Source organism: Astatotilapia calliptera, chromosome 6 (assembly GCF_900246225.1).
Source record: "Astatotilapia calliptera chromosome 6, fAstCal1.2, whole genome shotgun sequence".
In the NCBI taxonomy this organism is placed as follows: Eukaryota; Metazoa; Chordata; class Actinopteri; order Cichliformes; family Cichlidae; genus Astatotilapia; species Astatotilapia calliptera.
In genome coordinates this window covers 11,716,293-11,730,626 of record NC_039307.1, presented here as the reverse complement: position 1 = coordinate 11,730,626, position 14,334 = coordinate 11,716,293, and the positions used below count along the sequence as shown (strand labels likewise).

The 14,334-nt window shown below is 39.1% G+C and overlaps 1 protein-coding gene across 3 annotated transcripts; it reads left to right on the top strand.

The window, feature by feature from the left end:
* Positions 1 to 878: 878 nt before the first annotated feature.
* On the top strand, positions 879 to 13,640 carry xpnpep1 (X-prolyl aminopeptidase (aminopeptidase P) 1, soluble). Of its 3 annotated transcripts, none has more exons than XM_026170316.1 (20): positions 879 to 1,037; positions 2,167 to 2,291; positions 2,636 to 2,699; positions 3,199 to 3,303; positions 3,717 to 3,809; positions 4,514 to 4,657; positions 4,914 to 5,009; positions 5,751 to 5,832; positions 6,174 to 6,384; positions 7,493 to 7,582; positions 7,675 to 7,725; positions 8,028 to 8,086; positions 10,204 to 10,281; positions 10,371 to 10,442; positions 10,519 to 10,579; positions 10,717 to 10,786; positions 11,269 to 11,442; positions 12,170 to 12,246; positions 12,437 to 12,535; positions 13,373 to 13,640. In XM_026170316.1, the coding sequence occupies exons 2-20, from the start codon at positions 2,175 to 2,177 to the stop codon at positions 13,490 to 13,492; spliced, it is 1,863 nt and encodes a 620-aa protein (XP_026026101.1). In that variant the 5' UTR covers positions 879 to 1,037; positions 2,167 to 2,174; the 3' UTR covers positions 13,493 to 13,640. The 3 variants fall into 3 exon arrangements, with proteins under 3 accessions (XP_026026101.1, XP_026026100.1, XP_026026099.1); XM_026170314.1 differs by lacking the exon at positions 879 to 1,037 and adding an exon at positions 1,337 to 1,925; XM_026170315.1 differs by lacking the exons at positions 879 to 1,037; positions 7,493 to 7,582 and adding an exon at positions 1,335 to 1,925.
* The last annotated feature ends 694 nt before the right edge of the window (positions 13,641 to 14,334 follow it).

Genomic DNA, 14,334 nt, shown 5'->3' with positions numbered 1-14,334 from the left:
CATCAGCAATCTATTCAGGAGTATGTATCAGACAACCAGCCACATCTAAGCAAACAAAATTTTATAAATAAAATTTTATTCCATGTGAAAAGACAACAGAAAATGTAACAAACAAGACTGTAAAAATTATTTTTCTTCTTTTTCTTGTATTGGCTACTTCTTTTAGGGCTCACAGCAGCTGATCATCGGCATCTGTCTTACTTAGTGACAGTACCTCACGCTATCCCTAGGATCTCTGTTCTCTGTCACTACATCCATGAATCTTCTCAGAGGTCTCTCTTTTCCTCCTGCATGTCAGCTCCATATTCAATATCCTTCGTCCAGTATGTCCACTATCCATCCTTAGCATACCCAAATAATTACAACTTTGTCTCCAAACCACTCAACCTGAGCTGTCCCTCGGATATACTCATTTCTAGTCCTGTCCTTGTAAAACACTACCATCACTCTTGCTTCTCTGTCACAAATCACCCTGAGATTCATCTCCAAACACTCCACCCTGTGCACACTCCATTCTTCAACTTTCTTGTACAAAGATATAAAAAATGATAAAGATCGATCATTTAAATCCATAAAAGAAATAGAAATCTTTAAAACTAATAATAAACAAATACAAATTATTAGAAGCCACAACTTAAAACCAAAGGAATTGAACTAATGATATATTAGATGCAGGCTGATCATCGTGTATATTTGTGTGCTTGATTCAGTTCTCTCACATGTAGCCTTTCACTTACTTTACACACTTTGATTCTTTTCGCACTCTCAGAGATCTACTGCGTGGACACAGTCTTAAATATTAATGAAATGGTATTTCGTTTATGTGTTTGCAGTAGAGAGCGCATGAATTATTCACAGAGGAAGAGGCGAGTCTGGATCCCGCTACGTCTACTGGAAGAAGCTACAGTCACGTGACCACAAACGTCAACAACGAAATGGCAGCCTCCTGTTTTGTAAATTAACACAAGGTCCGAGCTGGTTAAAAGAGCGCTTCGATTTTAAATCTGAGTGTCGCATTTTCAAGGCGAAACCACCGGGTGTGTATTCAGCACTTCACTGGCTGCATGCGGGGGGCTACTTTACCGTTTTATGGTCGCTAGCTGCGGATTGAAATGCTAGCGTTTTGTTTCAAGGCGACTCAGCGCGAGTACAGAAGGCTGTGGACTGTTTTCAAAACGAGGAAAACGACCAGTCCGCCCACGCCTGTAGTATTGTCTGTCACGAAAGCTGCGAGAAAAGCGCTTCCTTTCAGCTGTAAAGCTGGATAATTAGCTAGCAACTTTCCTAATATTCCACCGGTGTGTTACCACACCCACATGTAAATCCATCGCCGATACTCGGAATGAATTAGTTATTTGTGTGTTCTGTTTGGCCTTTTCAAGGAAAAAAAGTGATGCCTTAATGGAAACAAAAGTCGGCTACAGACTCTGCGTTTGTCTGTTTTATTACTTTTTAAAAACACACTCAGATACAATAATTGGATTTTATTGAGAAAATTAACTAGCTAGTGGTTCAGATACTGAATGCAGCTGATTCATTTCATGTCAACTTGTAAACAACAACCGCACGCTGAGCTTCTAGCCAATAGGAGACCTCATCGATGTAAAATACTGCTACCTGATTGGTCGGTTTGTGGATTCTTTTTACACAGCCTCACACTCACTGTGGAGAGTGATGGGGGAATCCACTGCTGTAGGTGATTATTGTGGTACAAAGGGTCACACAAATGCCACCTCAACCCAGTCAGCTTATTCTTTTAATATTTAACTCTGACTTCAGTAACAGTTGCTTATTCAGCATACTGCAGCAGAATAAAGGTCCAGGTGTGGCCTGTGACTTTGAGCTCCACGTGAATAGTTTGGTAGGTTGTCGTCAGTCTGTTCAGTTTCAGTCATCTGAATTCAACATGCCATCCGAAAAGTCAGGTAATCTCTAAAGAACCACATCTGTGTTTTGGAATTGTACCAGACTATCTGATTACCTATTGAGTACTGGTGTATCAGTGTTTTTGGACACTGATCTGTGCTTTGACAAGAAACTAGAGCCTATCTTATGATGCATTTTGAGATTGCTTTTTTTTAAACTATGTATGTTTAGATTTTTTATTTTTTTTTTATTTTAATGTTTTTCTTGACTTCTTTCAAACATATCTCCTTTGCCATTCAGAAAAGGCTATGTCTCCAAAGATAACTGGAGAGCTGCTCAGGCAGCTCCGTCAGGCAATGAAGAACTGTAAATACTTCTCTGAGCCTATACAAGCCTACATAATCCCATCTGGAGATGCACATCAGGTAAATCAAATCACATTTACTACAATAAATATCTTTACACAACCCGTTAGCAAGACGCATGGAAAATCTCTCAGCTGCTCCTCTTACTTCTGTCCCTTCTCTAATTTCCCTTCTCACTGTGAACTCAATTCACTTCTTAATTCACTTTAATTTACTTCTCATGGTCTTGTCTGACCTTTGCAACTGATTGTAGCCCTTTGCTCATTACACTTCCCTAACCCTGCCCTTTTCTTCATGCACATGACTAGCAGCGATGGTGGCAATTAAAATGTTTGTTGGGTGGATGGCCACTTCACAGTGATTGTTAATGAAGCTGATTTCTCCCGTGTCCCTGTGACTTTCAGAGTGAATACATTGCACCGTGTGACTGCAGACGTGAATTCATCTCTGGATTCGACGGCTCTGCAGGTTTGTATTGCTTGTGCATGATTCCCATTGCACACTCAAGTGTAGGTATAATCAAACATTTTCACTGCAAAAAAATCTGGAACATTTGATAACTCAGAATGATATTTGATATCTCTCGTTCAGACTCGTTTGTTAAGGGTAAAGCAGAACAAAAAACACCAGTGCACCTAGTTTCATGTTGAAAAGTAGTTTTCTTTCCCATTAAAGGCTGTGAACTTTCAAGAAAGGTGTTGTTTTTTTTTGTTTTTTTTTTTGTTTTTTTTTTTAAACGTAAAAAAACACTGTGGAAATCTGGCCTTTTGCCCTGACATAACCACAGTTTTACACGAGACAAGAAGAATTCACTCTTTCTCAGGCTGCTTGTTCACTGCTGTCATTTCAGAGGTATAAACCTTATATGTTGCTTCAGAGAAATGAATAGATATGCTTTTTGTACAAATAAAGCCAAGTAGCCAAAAGAAAGTGCTGAACAAAATTTCTTCCATACTTTGCCATTCAGGCACAGCCATCGTTACAGAGCAGCATGCTGCAATGTGGACTGATGGCCGATACTTCCTGCAAGCCAACCAGCAGATGGACAACAACTGGACCCTGATGAAGATGGGTAATGTCCACCTTGGTGTTTCAGTGATGAAAAAAATCTCTCTCTGTTACATAAAGTACAAACACCAACGGATCTTTTTTCTTCTCATTTAAAAAGTTAAATTTAACTACATGCGCTTTTAAAGTTTGAGGCTCTCTAATGGAGCAGCTGCACAGGCACAACATGGACATTTAGATCTATCACAGCATGAGTAATAAGGCTTGAGTCACAGCTAGACAATAAGTCAGAATGTTTATTTATTCTAAGACTGGAAAAAGTGTCCCAGACTTGAGTTTAGACACTATTTGTGTCCGCACCGAGTGTAGACACTCATACATTTTAGTATTCCATCTTCCACATTGGTATGAGTCATTTATATTATACATTCACATGTCTTGAAGGTGTCATAAACTGATTTTAATAATCATATACAGGGCTGAAGGAGACGCCCTCACAGGAAGACTGGCTGATCAGTGTTCTTCCTGAAAACTCAAAAGTGGGAGTAGATCCTTGGATCATTGCTGCTGGTAAGCTACAGTATCATATTCATGTTAGTTCAGTGAATTAGCATTGCAAGCTTTACTTGGAAAACCACTCATGCTGCAGTGAGGCAACCGAGGCTAAAGGAAATATTCCAGTATGCAACAAGAGTGCATGATTTGAACATTTCTAGCTCATCTTATTAGATTTTAACTTGCACAAAAAAAATGGAGGAATTCGTAAGCTCTCAGACAAATACACTTGCATTTTGTTGTAGAGTAGAGGCAGCCTGCAGCGTCTCCACTTCAGACCCACAAATCACCCTAAATAAATAAAAATTCAGTTAGGATCTGTATAATCAGAAGAATATTGTTTACAATCGATAGCCATTTCTTTTTAACTTCAAATTTATATCAATAGCACAGTATAGAAGAGCACACATGGTTGACAACAGATAAGACATCATCTAATACCCACATGGAGATAAATAAAGTTATCTGAATTGTCAAAAACCGAATGAAAGGACAAATTTGGGTGGATGTGGGTTGCCATGCAGCTTGCAATAACTGTAAGTAGGCTAATACGACTTAATCAGCATGAGCTTCATGAGATTAGCTGGTTGGACTTTGAAACTATGCGTGCTGGCTGATATTACTGCAGAGTGTGACTCTGTTGTCCATATGAAGTAACACTATGGTTTTTTTTTTATTTGGTATTTGTGCTTGTTAAGAAATCTCATATTGTGTTTCAGACCAATGGAAGAATATGTTCAAGGCTCTGTCCAGTGCTGGCCACTCGTTGGTAGCAGTGCAGGATAACCTTATCGATGCCGTCTGGCCGGACCGACCAGAAAGACCCAGCACACAACTCCGTAGCCTGGGATTAGACTTCACTGGTCAGTGCAATTAAATAGCATTAAAACCATTTTACATGTAGCCTCTTTTTATTTTTAATAGTAACTTATTAAGTCTGGTGTTTTTTTTTTGTTTTTTTTTAAATTAAAAAAAATTGTGTAATACTTTTAGAAATCCACATAATCTAGACACAGTTTAATGGCCTTTTTAATTACGTTTCCAGTCTTGAGTAACTAGATGTATAGGCATTGTATGAAACAAACTTGTGTCTTTGTGTGTTATTTATGCTTTGTGTAGGTATTTCCTGGCAAGACAAGATCACAACGCTGCGAGCCAAGATGTCAGAGAGGAAGATCACCTGGTTTGTTGCAACAGCACTGGATGAGATTGCGTGTACGGTTCAGTTTTCCTATCCTGCTCCTGAGTGCAGTTCAGCTAAGCTCTTCAATGTGCATGATTTAAATATTACTGTTCGGTACATGATAACAAGTAGAGGACACATGTGCGAGTGTCCCTTTAGATCAGTGGTTCTTAACCTTGTTGGAGGTACCGAACCCCACCAGTTTCATATGCGCATTCACTGAACCCCTCTTTAGTGAAAAATAAAAGGTGATTTTTTTTTTTTTTTTTTTTTTTTTTCAAATTCAAGGCATAGATGTATTTTTTTATTGGTGCACAAAATGAACTGTACATGTCATGGTGGAGGCTCCGCTGAACCCCTGAGACCGACTCACCGAACCCCTAGGGTTCGATCGAACCCAGGTTAAGAACCACTGCTTTAGATTCAAGGATCTCAGCGTTCACCGTGCTTTATTTGCTCTTGTTTCTGATTGTCCTGTTTATTAGATGAAGACTTATTTTGATTGTCAGCAGGTAACATTTAGGGCTGGATGGCTTCAACCAGCAGATTATAGTTGTAGATTATAGAGATGAAACCTGTAAGGATGAATGACAGTTCAATAATAACACTGATATTTTACACCACCCACTTCATACTGGCTCATTGTTTCATGAGAATTAAAGTATTCATTGCTATGTGATGCATCATAATAGAAGGAAGAATAGGGTATTTCTTTTTTTTCTTTTGTTTGTTTAATTTTTTTAATCTGTCATCTTATCGTTTTGTTTTCTCAGGGCTTTTCAACCTTCGCGGGGCAGACATTGAGTACAACCCAGTTTTCTTTGCATATACCATTGTGGGAATGAATACAATAAGGTGACGTCCAGTATAATGCATCAGTGATTATGAATTTGGACAAACAGTGCTTTACTGTAAAACTTAGACAGTAGTTAAGACATCTCTTAGACAGTGAGAGATGTCAGAATAACTGAAGTGCATTTTCATTGTGTTTAGTGCAATCACATCTGTTAGTGCTAATGAAAGATAATTGTATGCAACCAGATTGTATACTATATGTATTGCGATATATACACTGTATGTATTTAGTAGCTAGTTAAGGGCACATCCAGATTACACCTCCCAAAGCCAGAGGAACAGGGTTTCCTCCTGTGTTAACCATTTCACTTTTTCACTCAGCAACCCTTTCCTCTCTGCAGGTTTTTTGTGGACCTCAAGCGTCTTTCTGACCCTGCAATGAGAGAGCATCTGCAGCTGGACTCCCCTAGCAAACCTGAGCTCAGTATCCAGACATTTCCGTATGAGTCGGTCTACACTGAGCTCCAGGCCATCTGTGCTGCACTTGGCCCAAAGGACAAAGTGTGGATTTGTGATAAAGCCAGTTGTGCTCTCACACAGGTCATCCCTAAGGTGAGAGAAATGATTAATCAAGAGGGAAATCATTACTTGAGTCACTGCTAAATTTTGCTCCCTTATGAAGACGTGAACGTGCTGTAATTCATGTGGTAGTTTCATTTGAACAGGAAGAGACAGAATATCGACTGCAAATCCAAAACAAACACGTTACATAAAAGTTATAAACTGATTTTCATATCAGAGAGTGAAATAAGTATTCAATCCTCAAGCAGAACATGACGTAGTCCTTGGTGGAGAAATCCTTGTTGCCAAGCACTGAAGTAAGACATCCTTGCCAACCACCCATGAGGCAAGGTCTTACATGGAGCTGCAGACAAAGGGTGATTGAAGGTCATTTTGTATATTGGCCACTTCTGAATAATCGTACCAACAGTTCCAGGCTCATGCAGGTCTAAAATCTTGTCTTTGGCATCCTTTAAAAGCTGTTTGGTCTCATAAATTCAGCAGTGATCGTTTCCTCACTGTAGATATAAATAGTTCATGTTTAGAGGCTCATCGTTGGCTTCTGGTGTTCACAAAAGAAGATTAAAAAACAACCCAAAACAAGCTGGATTGCATCTAGGTCGTGTCTGTTTACACAAATATGAAGAAGTAGTATCTGCTTTAAATACCAGTGGTTGGTAAAAACATACCTGAGTACTTTATGGCTCAGGGGTTATTTGTAAATGTCAGAGAGTTTTTACAGTTTAGAAAAATATTGCCTGTCTGTTTCCTCGTACCTATCAGATGACACATTCTCAGATTATAGGGTCAGATTTTTTAAAACATGCTATGTTTTAAATTCTCAGAAATAGGACAGAGACCTATAAGATTACAGACATTTAAGTGTCTGGTAGAAATACTCATTTTCTCACCTGCATTAGCAAGTAAAACTTGAAAAATATATTGTAACTTTAGCAAAACTAACAACTCTTAATATGTAACATGAACCTGCTCTACCCGATGTGAAACTGGTTCATTACATTTATAAAAATACAGCAAAATACAATAAATATTTCTCATTTAGTATGAATATATTTAAAAAAATAGTAAAAGAGCTGCATGTTTAATGTTTTCTCCTGATGTTTTTTTTTTTTTTTTTTTTTTGGGGGGGGGGGTAAAGACTCACCGATCTCCAATTCCCTACACTCCACTCTGCCTCGGCAAAGCTGTGAAAAATGCCACAGAGATTCAAGGCATGAAAATGGCACATGTAAGAATCACTGACCCCTGAAATATGTAGTGTAAAACATATTAGTGTGTCTAATATTTTTATAAACTGTGTGTTTGTGCTTTTGCCAACAGATCAAAGATGCAGTGGCACTTTGTGAACTCTTTGCTTGGTTGGAAAAGGAGGTATCGTATTTTTTTTGTTTTGTTTTTTTAATCTTATTTTCATGCATGCATCTCTGGAATTTTCAATTCTGGCTTCAATTCAATTGAATTCAGTTCATATAGCACCTAATCACAACAGTTGCCTTGTACTGTAAGGGAAAGACCCTCTATACACATTTTCACTTACTCCAGGAAACACACGTTTCATTTTTTTTCACTGTGAGTGTAGGAATGCTATGGTCACATGACATTTTGTCATGAGCTTTAACGTCTTCCTTGTTGTCTCCTTGTTGAGTTTCACATGCGTTGGTTTTTTTTTACAGATTCCAAACGGCAACGTGACTGAGATATCTGCTGCTGATAAGGCAGAAGAATTACGTAGGTGTGTTTTGTTTTGCTTTTTTGTTTAACATAACGTTGATCAAGCTCATCCAGTTTAGCTTCAACAGCTTCCTTCTTGGAAAGGATGTCTTTAAAAGATGCTGGTGCAGTTCCAATCTGCATCCTCCCTCATGTGCAACTGAAAGGGTTTTTAATTAAATGGTAAGGTAAAAATAGAGCACATAGCCGTCTTTACCAGAAACGGGAACCTCTGTCTGCCATCACATGGATGGATTAAGATCACTTATTGTCACTTGTCTGAAACTGGGCCGATTATGTTTTAATTATAAGCAAGCGTTTACAACTGTATTTCTAAAATGCATTCACTTCTCTAAGCTCTTTTCTTTATGGAAAACTAAAATATAATCACAATACGAAGCCCCTTTCAAAACAAGACAAGTCGTGTATAAATATACATATATGATGCAAAACAGGTGCACCTTCATTGAATGTCGTTAGTGAACCTGTACTGATGCAAACTTACGGTGCAAACAAAATCACACAAAAATGTGAAGGTGTGCACTGTGGCACGCTGAAAAGAAGCAGGAAGCAGAGTTTCTGTTAGATGTTTACTGTGAGCTCATCACTTCCATGGCTGGTCCGTCACTTTATTGTCTCCTAAAACTTAAGTTTCTTGTGTTCTGTGACGGTTTTGTTTATTTGTTTTGTGAGCCTTTTCTTTTGCTTTTTATTTCTGTTGTTTTGTGTACTTTTTTTTTTTTTTTTTTTTTTTTTAGCATTTTTTCTATCTGTTACGATTTACTTACGTTTCAGTGTGCTTGAATTCTCTCGGTCACTGTGCGACCTTGATAATAGTTTTTTTTGGGGGGGGTTTGTTTTTTCCTTTAAACCCACTCAGATGTAAGGCTATTTGGTTTGAAGCCCCTTGTGTAAACTTGCAGAGTAAAAGTGTGCAGAGCACAGAATGGTCACAGCTCCCTCTACTGGACATAGGAAGAAAACAAAGTGCTGAAGTTCTGGTATTAATCTTAACCTGGTATTAAGCTTTTGCAATATTTTTATCCCTCTGGGGTAAAAAGGTGAAAGTGTCATATGTCATTTAAAAAAAATACTTTTTTAAAAACTAATAAATGGCACATTTGCCTTTTCTATAGTAAGCAAAAATAGTGCAAATATGGGAAACAAACTCCCACCAGGTGCTAGCAGGAAGTGCTGGAAGCAGGCGGAGAAGTTGTTATTGATTAAAATATAGCTGTTTGCTGTATAACAACAAACCCCGATCATCTCAATCACATTAAAAAGAAGAAATTTGTCTGTTACCACTTAACTGGTAATTAAGAACTATTGCATGTGGCTACCTTTTGAAACCAAAGCTGTCATCAAGAAACAGTTGCATCTTGGAAAAATAACAGAAAAAAATAATAATTGGTTTTCTTTTTTAATTTAAAATGTCTGTGAAGGTTCTCAGTCATCCAGGTCATCGTAGTCAAAGGAGCTTGCACAGAAAAGCGTCTGGACTTCTTTAAGTTGCTTGAAGACGTTTCACCTCTCATCCGAGAAGCTTCTTCAGTTCTAAGGTCAAATGGTGGAGAGTCCCAGATATAAACCTAGTGGGAGTATCCCCCCACAGAGGGACAAAAGGACCCCCTGATGATCCTCTAATCACCTGAGCCAAGGTGTGAAACTGGGCGTGGGTCCCAATCAGCCAGAGTTTCGGGTGTGTTCATTGTGAAACCTGGCCCCACCTTATCATGCGAATTCCTGAGGTCAGATGGCCCAGGATGTGAGTGGGCGTTAAGGCGTCTGGGGAGGGATCTCAAAACTGGATTATAGATGGCAGAGAGTTGGTGTCGTAAACCCCCGCCTCTGTTCAAAGATGGTCGCTCACAGTGGACATAGATGGCTTCTTTCACTCCTCTTTCAAACCATCTGTCCTCTCTGTCCAAAATGTGAACACTGGCATCCTCGAAAGAGTGTCCTTTATCCTTAAGATGCAGATGGACTGCTGAGTCTTGTCCTGTGGAGGTGGCTCTTCTGTGTTGTGCCATGCGCTTGTGAAGTGGCTGTTTGGTCTCTCCAATGTAAATATTTAAAATATTTCTCATGGTATAATTATGGCTGTCATTAATGCTTACCATTTTCTTGCACTTTTTTCAGTCAGCAGAAAGATTTTGTGGGTCTCAGCTTCCCAACAATTTCCAGTGTTGGTCCACATGGAGCGATCATACATTACAGGTTAGTTTGCAAATAAAAACTGTATTTGTGTCATTTTTGTTAATTCATAGTTTTAGCTTGTATCTGTGATTTCATGTTTTTGCTTGTAGACCACTGCCTGAGACCAACAGGACCCTCACCGTAAATGAAGTTTATCTCATCGACTCTGGAGCTCAATACGTGTAAGTAAGGTTGTTTTTAAATGCTGCAGAGCAGATGTCTTTAGGATAATCAGTTACCTCTTTACGTCTTTTGCAGTGATGGAACAACAGACGTCACACGTACCATGCACTTCGGGACACCATCTGCTTTTGAGAAGGTAAGTTTGTGCGATTGCTCAGAATATTTCCTGCCACCGGTTAATTTAATTGAATTACACTTAGGTTGACTCAGTACTGTTTATTTACAAAGACTATTATATGTATCTTTGTAATATGTGTGCTATTTTCCTCATAGGAATGCTTTACCTACGTACTGAAGGGACACATAGCTGTCAGCGCTGCCATTTTCCCCAATGGAACAAAAGGTGCAGCACTCGGCTCTGTCGTTAAGACTATGCTGATGTTGTTTTCAGTACACGGATGTTAAAAATGACGATTTTACACCAAAATAGCTAACAAAGTTCCAGATGACTCACGGTGATTAGTACTTGTTCTGTCTATTCAGGAATACAAATGTTTTATTTCTACAAGATAAACATTTTGTCGCTCATAACACGGGCATCTTTTTGGCCAATCAAGCTTGTTTACTTACAATCTTGAACTGTGTCTTACGCCAAAGGAAGAACAATCGTGTTATGATTATATCGCGTAAAAAGCCGGAAGCTGTCACCCTGCCAGGGGACATGGAAGTTTGAAATTATTACCATAGGTGCATCTACTAGTAGGCTAAGAGTTACCACTGGCTGCCACCAGTATTTTATGATCATACACTCAGTATTTTAACATGCACAAGCAGAGAAGTAAAAGACCTTTGACATTTTGATCTAAACCTCTATTCCTTTACCAGGCCACCTCTTGGATTCGTTTGCCCGTGCAGCCCTGTGGGAGTCTGGGCTGGACTACCTCCATGGTACAGGTCACGGGGTGGGCTGTTTCCTCAACGTTCACGAGGGGCCTTGCGGCATCAGCTACAAAACCTTCGCAGATGAACCGCTGGAGGCCGGCATGATTGTCAGCGATGGTATGATCTACTGTATAATGGATCATAAAATGAAGAATCTGTTGCATTTGCAGTGTTTACAGAGCAGCTGTTCGATTAATAAATGTCCAGTTATTCAGAGAAACCCCAGCAGCAAATTCAGGAAAGAGCTAAAACAATAAATACCGTGAGTACACTGGAAATGAAACAAAGTCAATAATTAATTGACTTTTTCCATTAACCTTCTATTTTTTTCTGTGATATAATACAGTCAAAAACTGCTACATCATTGTATCTCCTCTGGAGATATCTGCTTATCCAAGTAGTGTACAAGTCAAAAGAGGAACCTGTAGTTTTTCCAGAGATTGAAAGAAAATCTTATAAAAATATCCAAATTTAACCTCCTAAGTACCCGAACTCTTTCATGGCATGCATTTTTTTTCTTTCTCTTTGCTATTTGGGCTGATTGGGATGAATGTAAAAACAAAGAATTACGTGTTTGTTTGTTTGTTTTTAAAAAAAAAAACTGACTTTTGTTTCTGAGAAAAAACGGATCCACATATCAGGACATTCACTTTTTGATAGATTAGTGGAAGTCTAATGTCCTCGTAAGTGGATATCAGGCACTTGTAGAGCAAAATGTAGTATTTTAGTCTAGAAAACCCAAAATGTGATGTCCACATGTGTGGACGCCACGTCCTAGGAGGATAAGGCTACCAAAGCTCAGCTGGCTATAATTTGTGTGTTTGTGTGTGTTATTTCTTTGTAGAACCTGGATACTATGAAGATGGATCTTTTGGCATTCGTCTGGAAAATGTGGTCCTCGTTGTACCAGCTAAGCCCAAAGTACGTGTTAAAACGGGTCAAATGAATGTTCAGAAATGCAGTAGATCAAACATACGACTTTCTTTTTTTACACATTCTCTAAATATCTATGAGTCGTTATAACCATTAAGATGTTCTTTACTTTTAATTATTTGTATCAAAATAATGAGATTAATTAATGATGTTTTTGTTTTTCTGTCTGTATGTGCAGTACAACTACAGAAACAGGGGTAGTCTGACATTTGAGCCTCTCACTCTGGTTCCCATCCAAGTGAAAATGATGAATACAGAGCTTCTCACTCAGAAGGAGGTAAGGTTTTGGTACTCGGATAAAAAGAAAAATCTGTATATGTATACTCGGAGTAGGGTTGTTCGATATAACGATATATTTTTTACGCAATCGTTTGTTTCGTGGTGTCGCAAAATGAACTGTTTACTCTTTCTCTTACATTGAATATAACCACACTACAGACAGACAAGCGTTTGTTTTTATGCGTTGTCGTTAGCAACAACGACGGTAAAACCACCGTGTGTCCGCTTGTTCCACATAAACCTTTCACAATAAAGCTCAAGATCCTGTTGAGACTTTTCAAAATAAACTGAATCACGTGAAAGATGCAGAGTGTTTACTGATGGGAAGCAAAAAAGAGCCGCCAGGTGCTAAAAAATAAACCTTAGACTCAAGCGTTAGAACAGGCTTTTCCCCGCAGCACGCCATGTAATAAATACTCACAAAAAAAAAATGGCGGCTGTTACAACTTATGTCTAAAAATGTATCGTTTCATGCATCGGTTAAAACACTCGACTCCAGATACACGACGTCCAGCTGGAAACACTTAACGCAAGTCGAGCTGCCCGAGATTCACAGAATTTACAGAAAATGTTACATTTTTGTGATTTATATCGTTATCAGACGATAGATGTCTTAATATCGGGATATGAGATTTTGGTCATATCGCACAGCCCTAACTTGGAGTTTATCACAGTTATATATGTGGTAAAAACTTCAAATTCTGCACATCCAGTATTATCAGCTTTTTATTCTGTGCAGTGAATATGAACATTCTCAGCTTGCAATGTTATTGAAATCCTGTATTACATTATGCCGTGTATATGTGGTTTGACTCTTGGCTCTCCTCTCCTGCAGCGGGACTGGGTGAATGAGTACCACAGGAAGTGTCGGGAGGTGGTTGGAGCAGAGTTGGAGAGGCAGGGTAGGCAGGAGGCATTAGAGTGGCTGATCAGAGAGACCCAGCTGATCATCTGAGGACCATGATCATTTTGCCCAGGATTACTGTTGATTGCTCTGCAGTGATAAACGTTTGTATTTTCTCATGTTTCTCCATGTCTCGCACCCAGCTTCTTTTGTAAAGCACATTACATCAGCAGTTTTATTAAAGATCTGTCAAAAGCAAGAAGCACTTTTATATCCTTACTGTTTTGTGAGGGGAAATAACTTCTGATGAACTATTAGCATATATTGAGTGTTCATGAAACATGGAATACATTATTCAGACTCTTTTAGAGCAAAAGAAATCTACAGTAGTAGTAGTTCTGAGTAGTGTATCACAGACTACTGAATCTAGGTTGTACAACTGATGTTAGTGCCCTTCACATCTTGGTGAGAAGTTTTCATACACATAGCTGGAGGTGTCAAACTTCAAACCTTTCAGACTGAGTCAAGTGCCTCTAGCTAATCTTGTTAGAACTGTTTCCCACCCTCTAAAGCTGCATGTAAAATATTGGAGTGTCCAGGACGACACCACTTTTAGGATCACTGGCGAACTCTTGAAACGAGTGAGACAATGAGAGCACCTGTTGCTCCTCTGGTACGCCAATGGCTTTATTGGCTCCCTCCTCATCTTCATCCTTCCCTCCTACGGGCAGCGGGTTACTGTAGATGTAATAGATCCGGGAGTTATCCTTTGGTGCCTCTGGTTTCCTGAAGAAGGTGAGAGGGTTGATGAAACTCGTCGATCTCTTCACTGCTTTGACTGCCACGGGATCCTCCAGCTCGCCTCGGGTCACTGCGCTCTCGTATAATTGTGCTCTTTTTGACTGCCTGTTGAACAAAGCAGTAGTAATTACACTGACATGTAACTTTACTTT

Bases quoted from the DNA above. Each gene is read 5' to 3' on its own strand.
- xpnpep1 (XM_026170314.1), top strand. From the start codon at position 1,727: ATGCCACCTCAACCCAGTCAGCTTATTCTTTTAATATTTAACTCTGAC. The intron at 3,810-4,513 runs GTAAGCTACAGT...ATTGTGTTTCAG, and splicing joins TCCTTGGATCATTGCTGCTG to ACCAATGGAAGAATATGTTC. The intron at 7,583-7,674 runs GTAAGAATCACT...TTTTGCCAACAG, and splicing joins AAGGCATGAAAATGGCACAT to ATCAAAGATGCAGTGGCACT.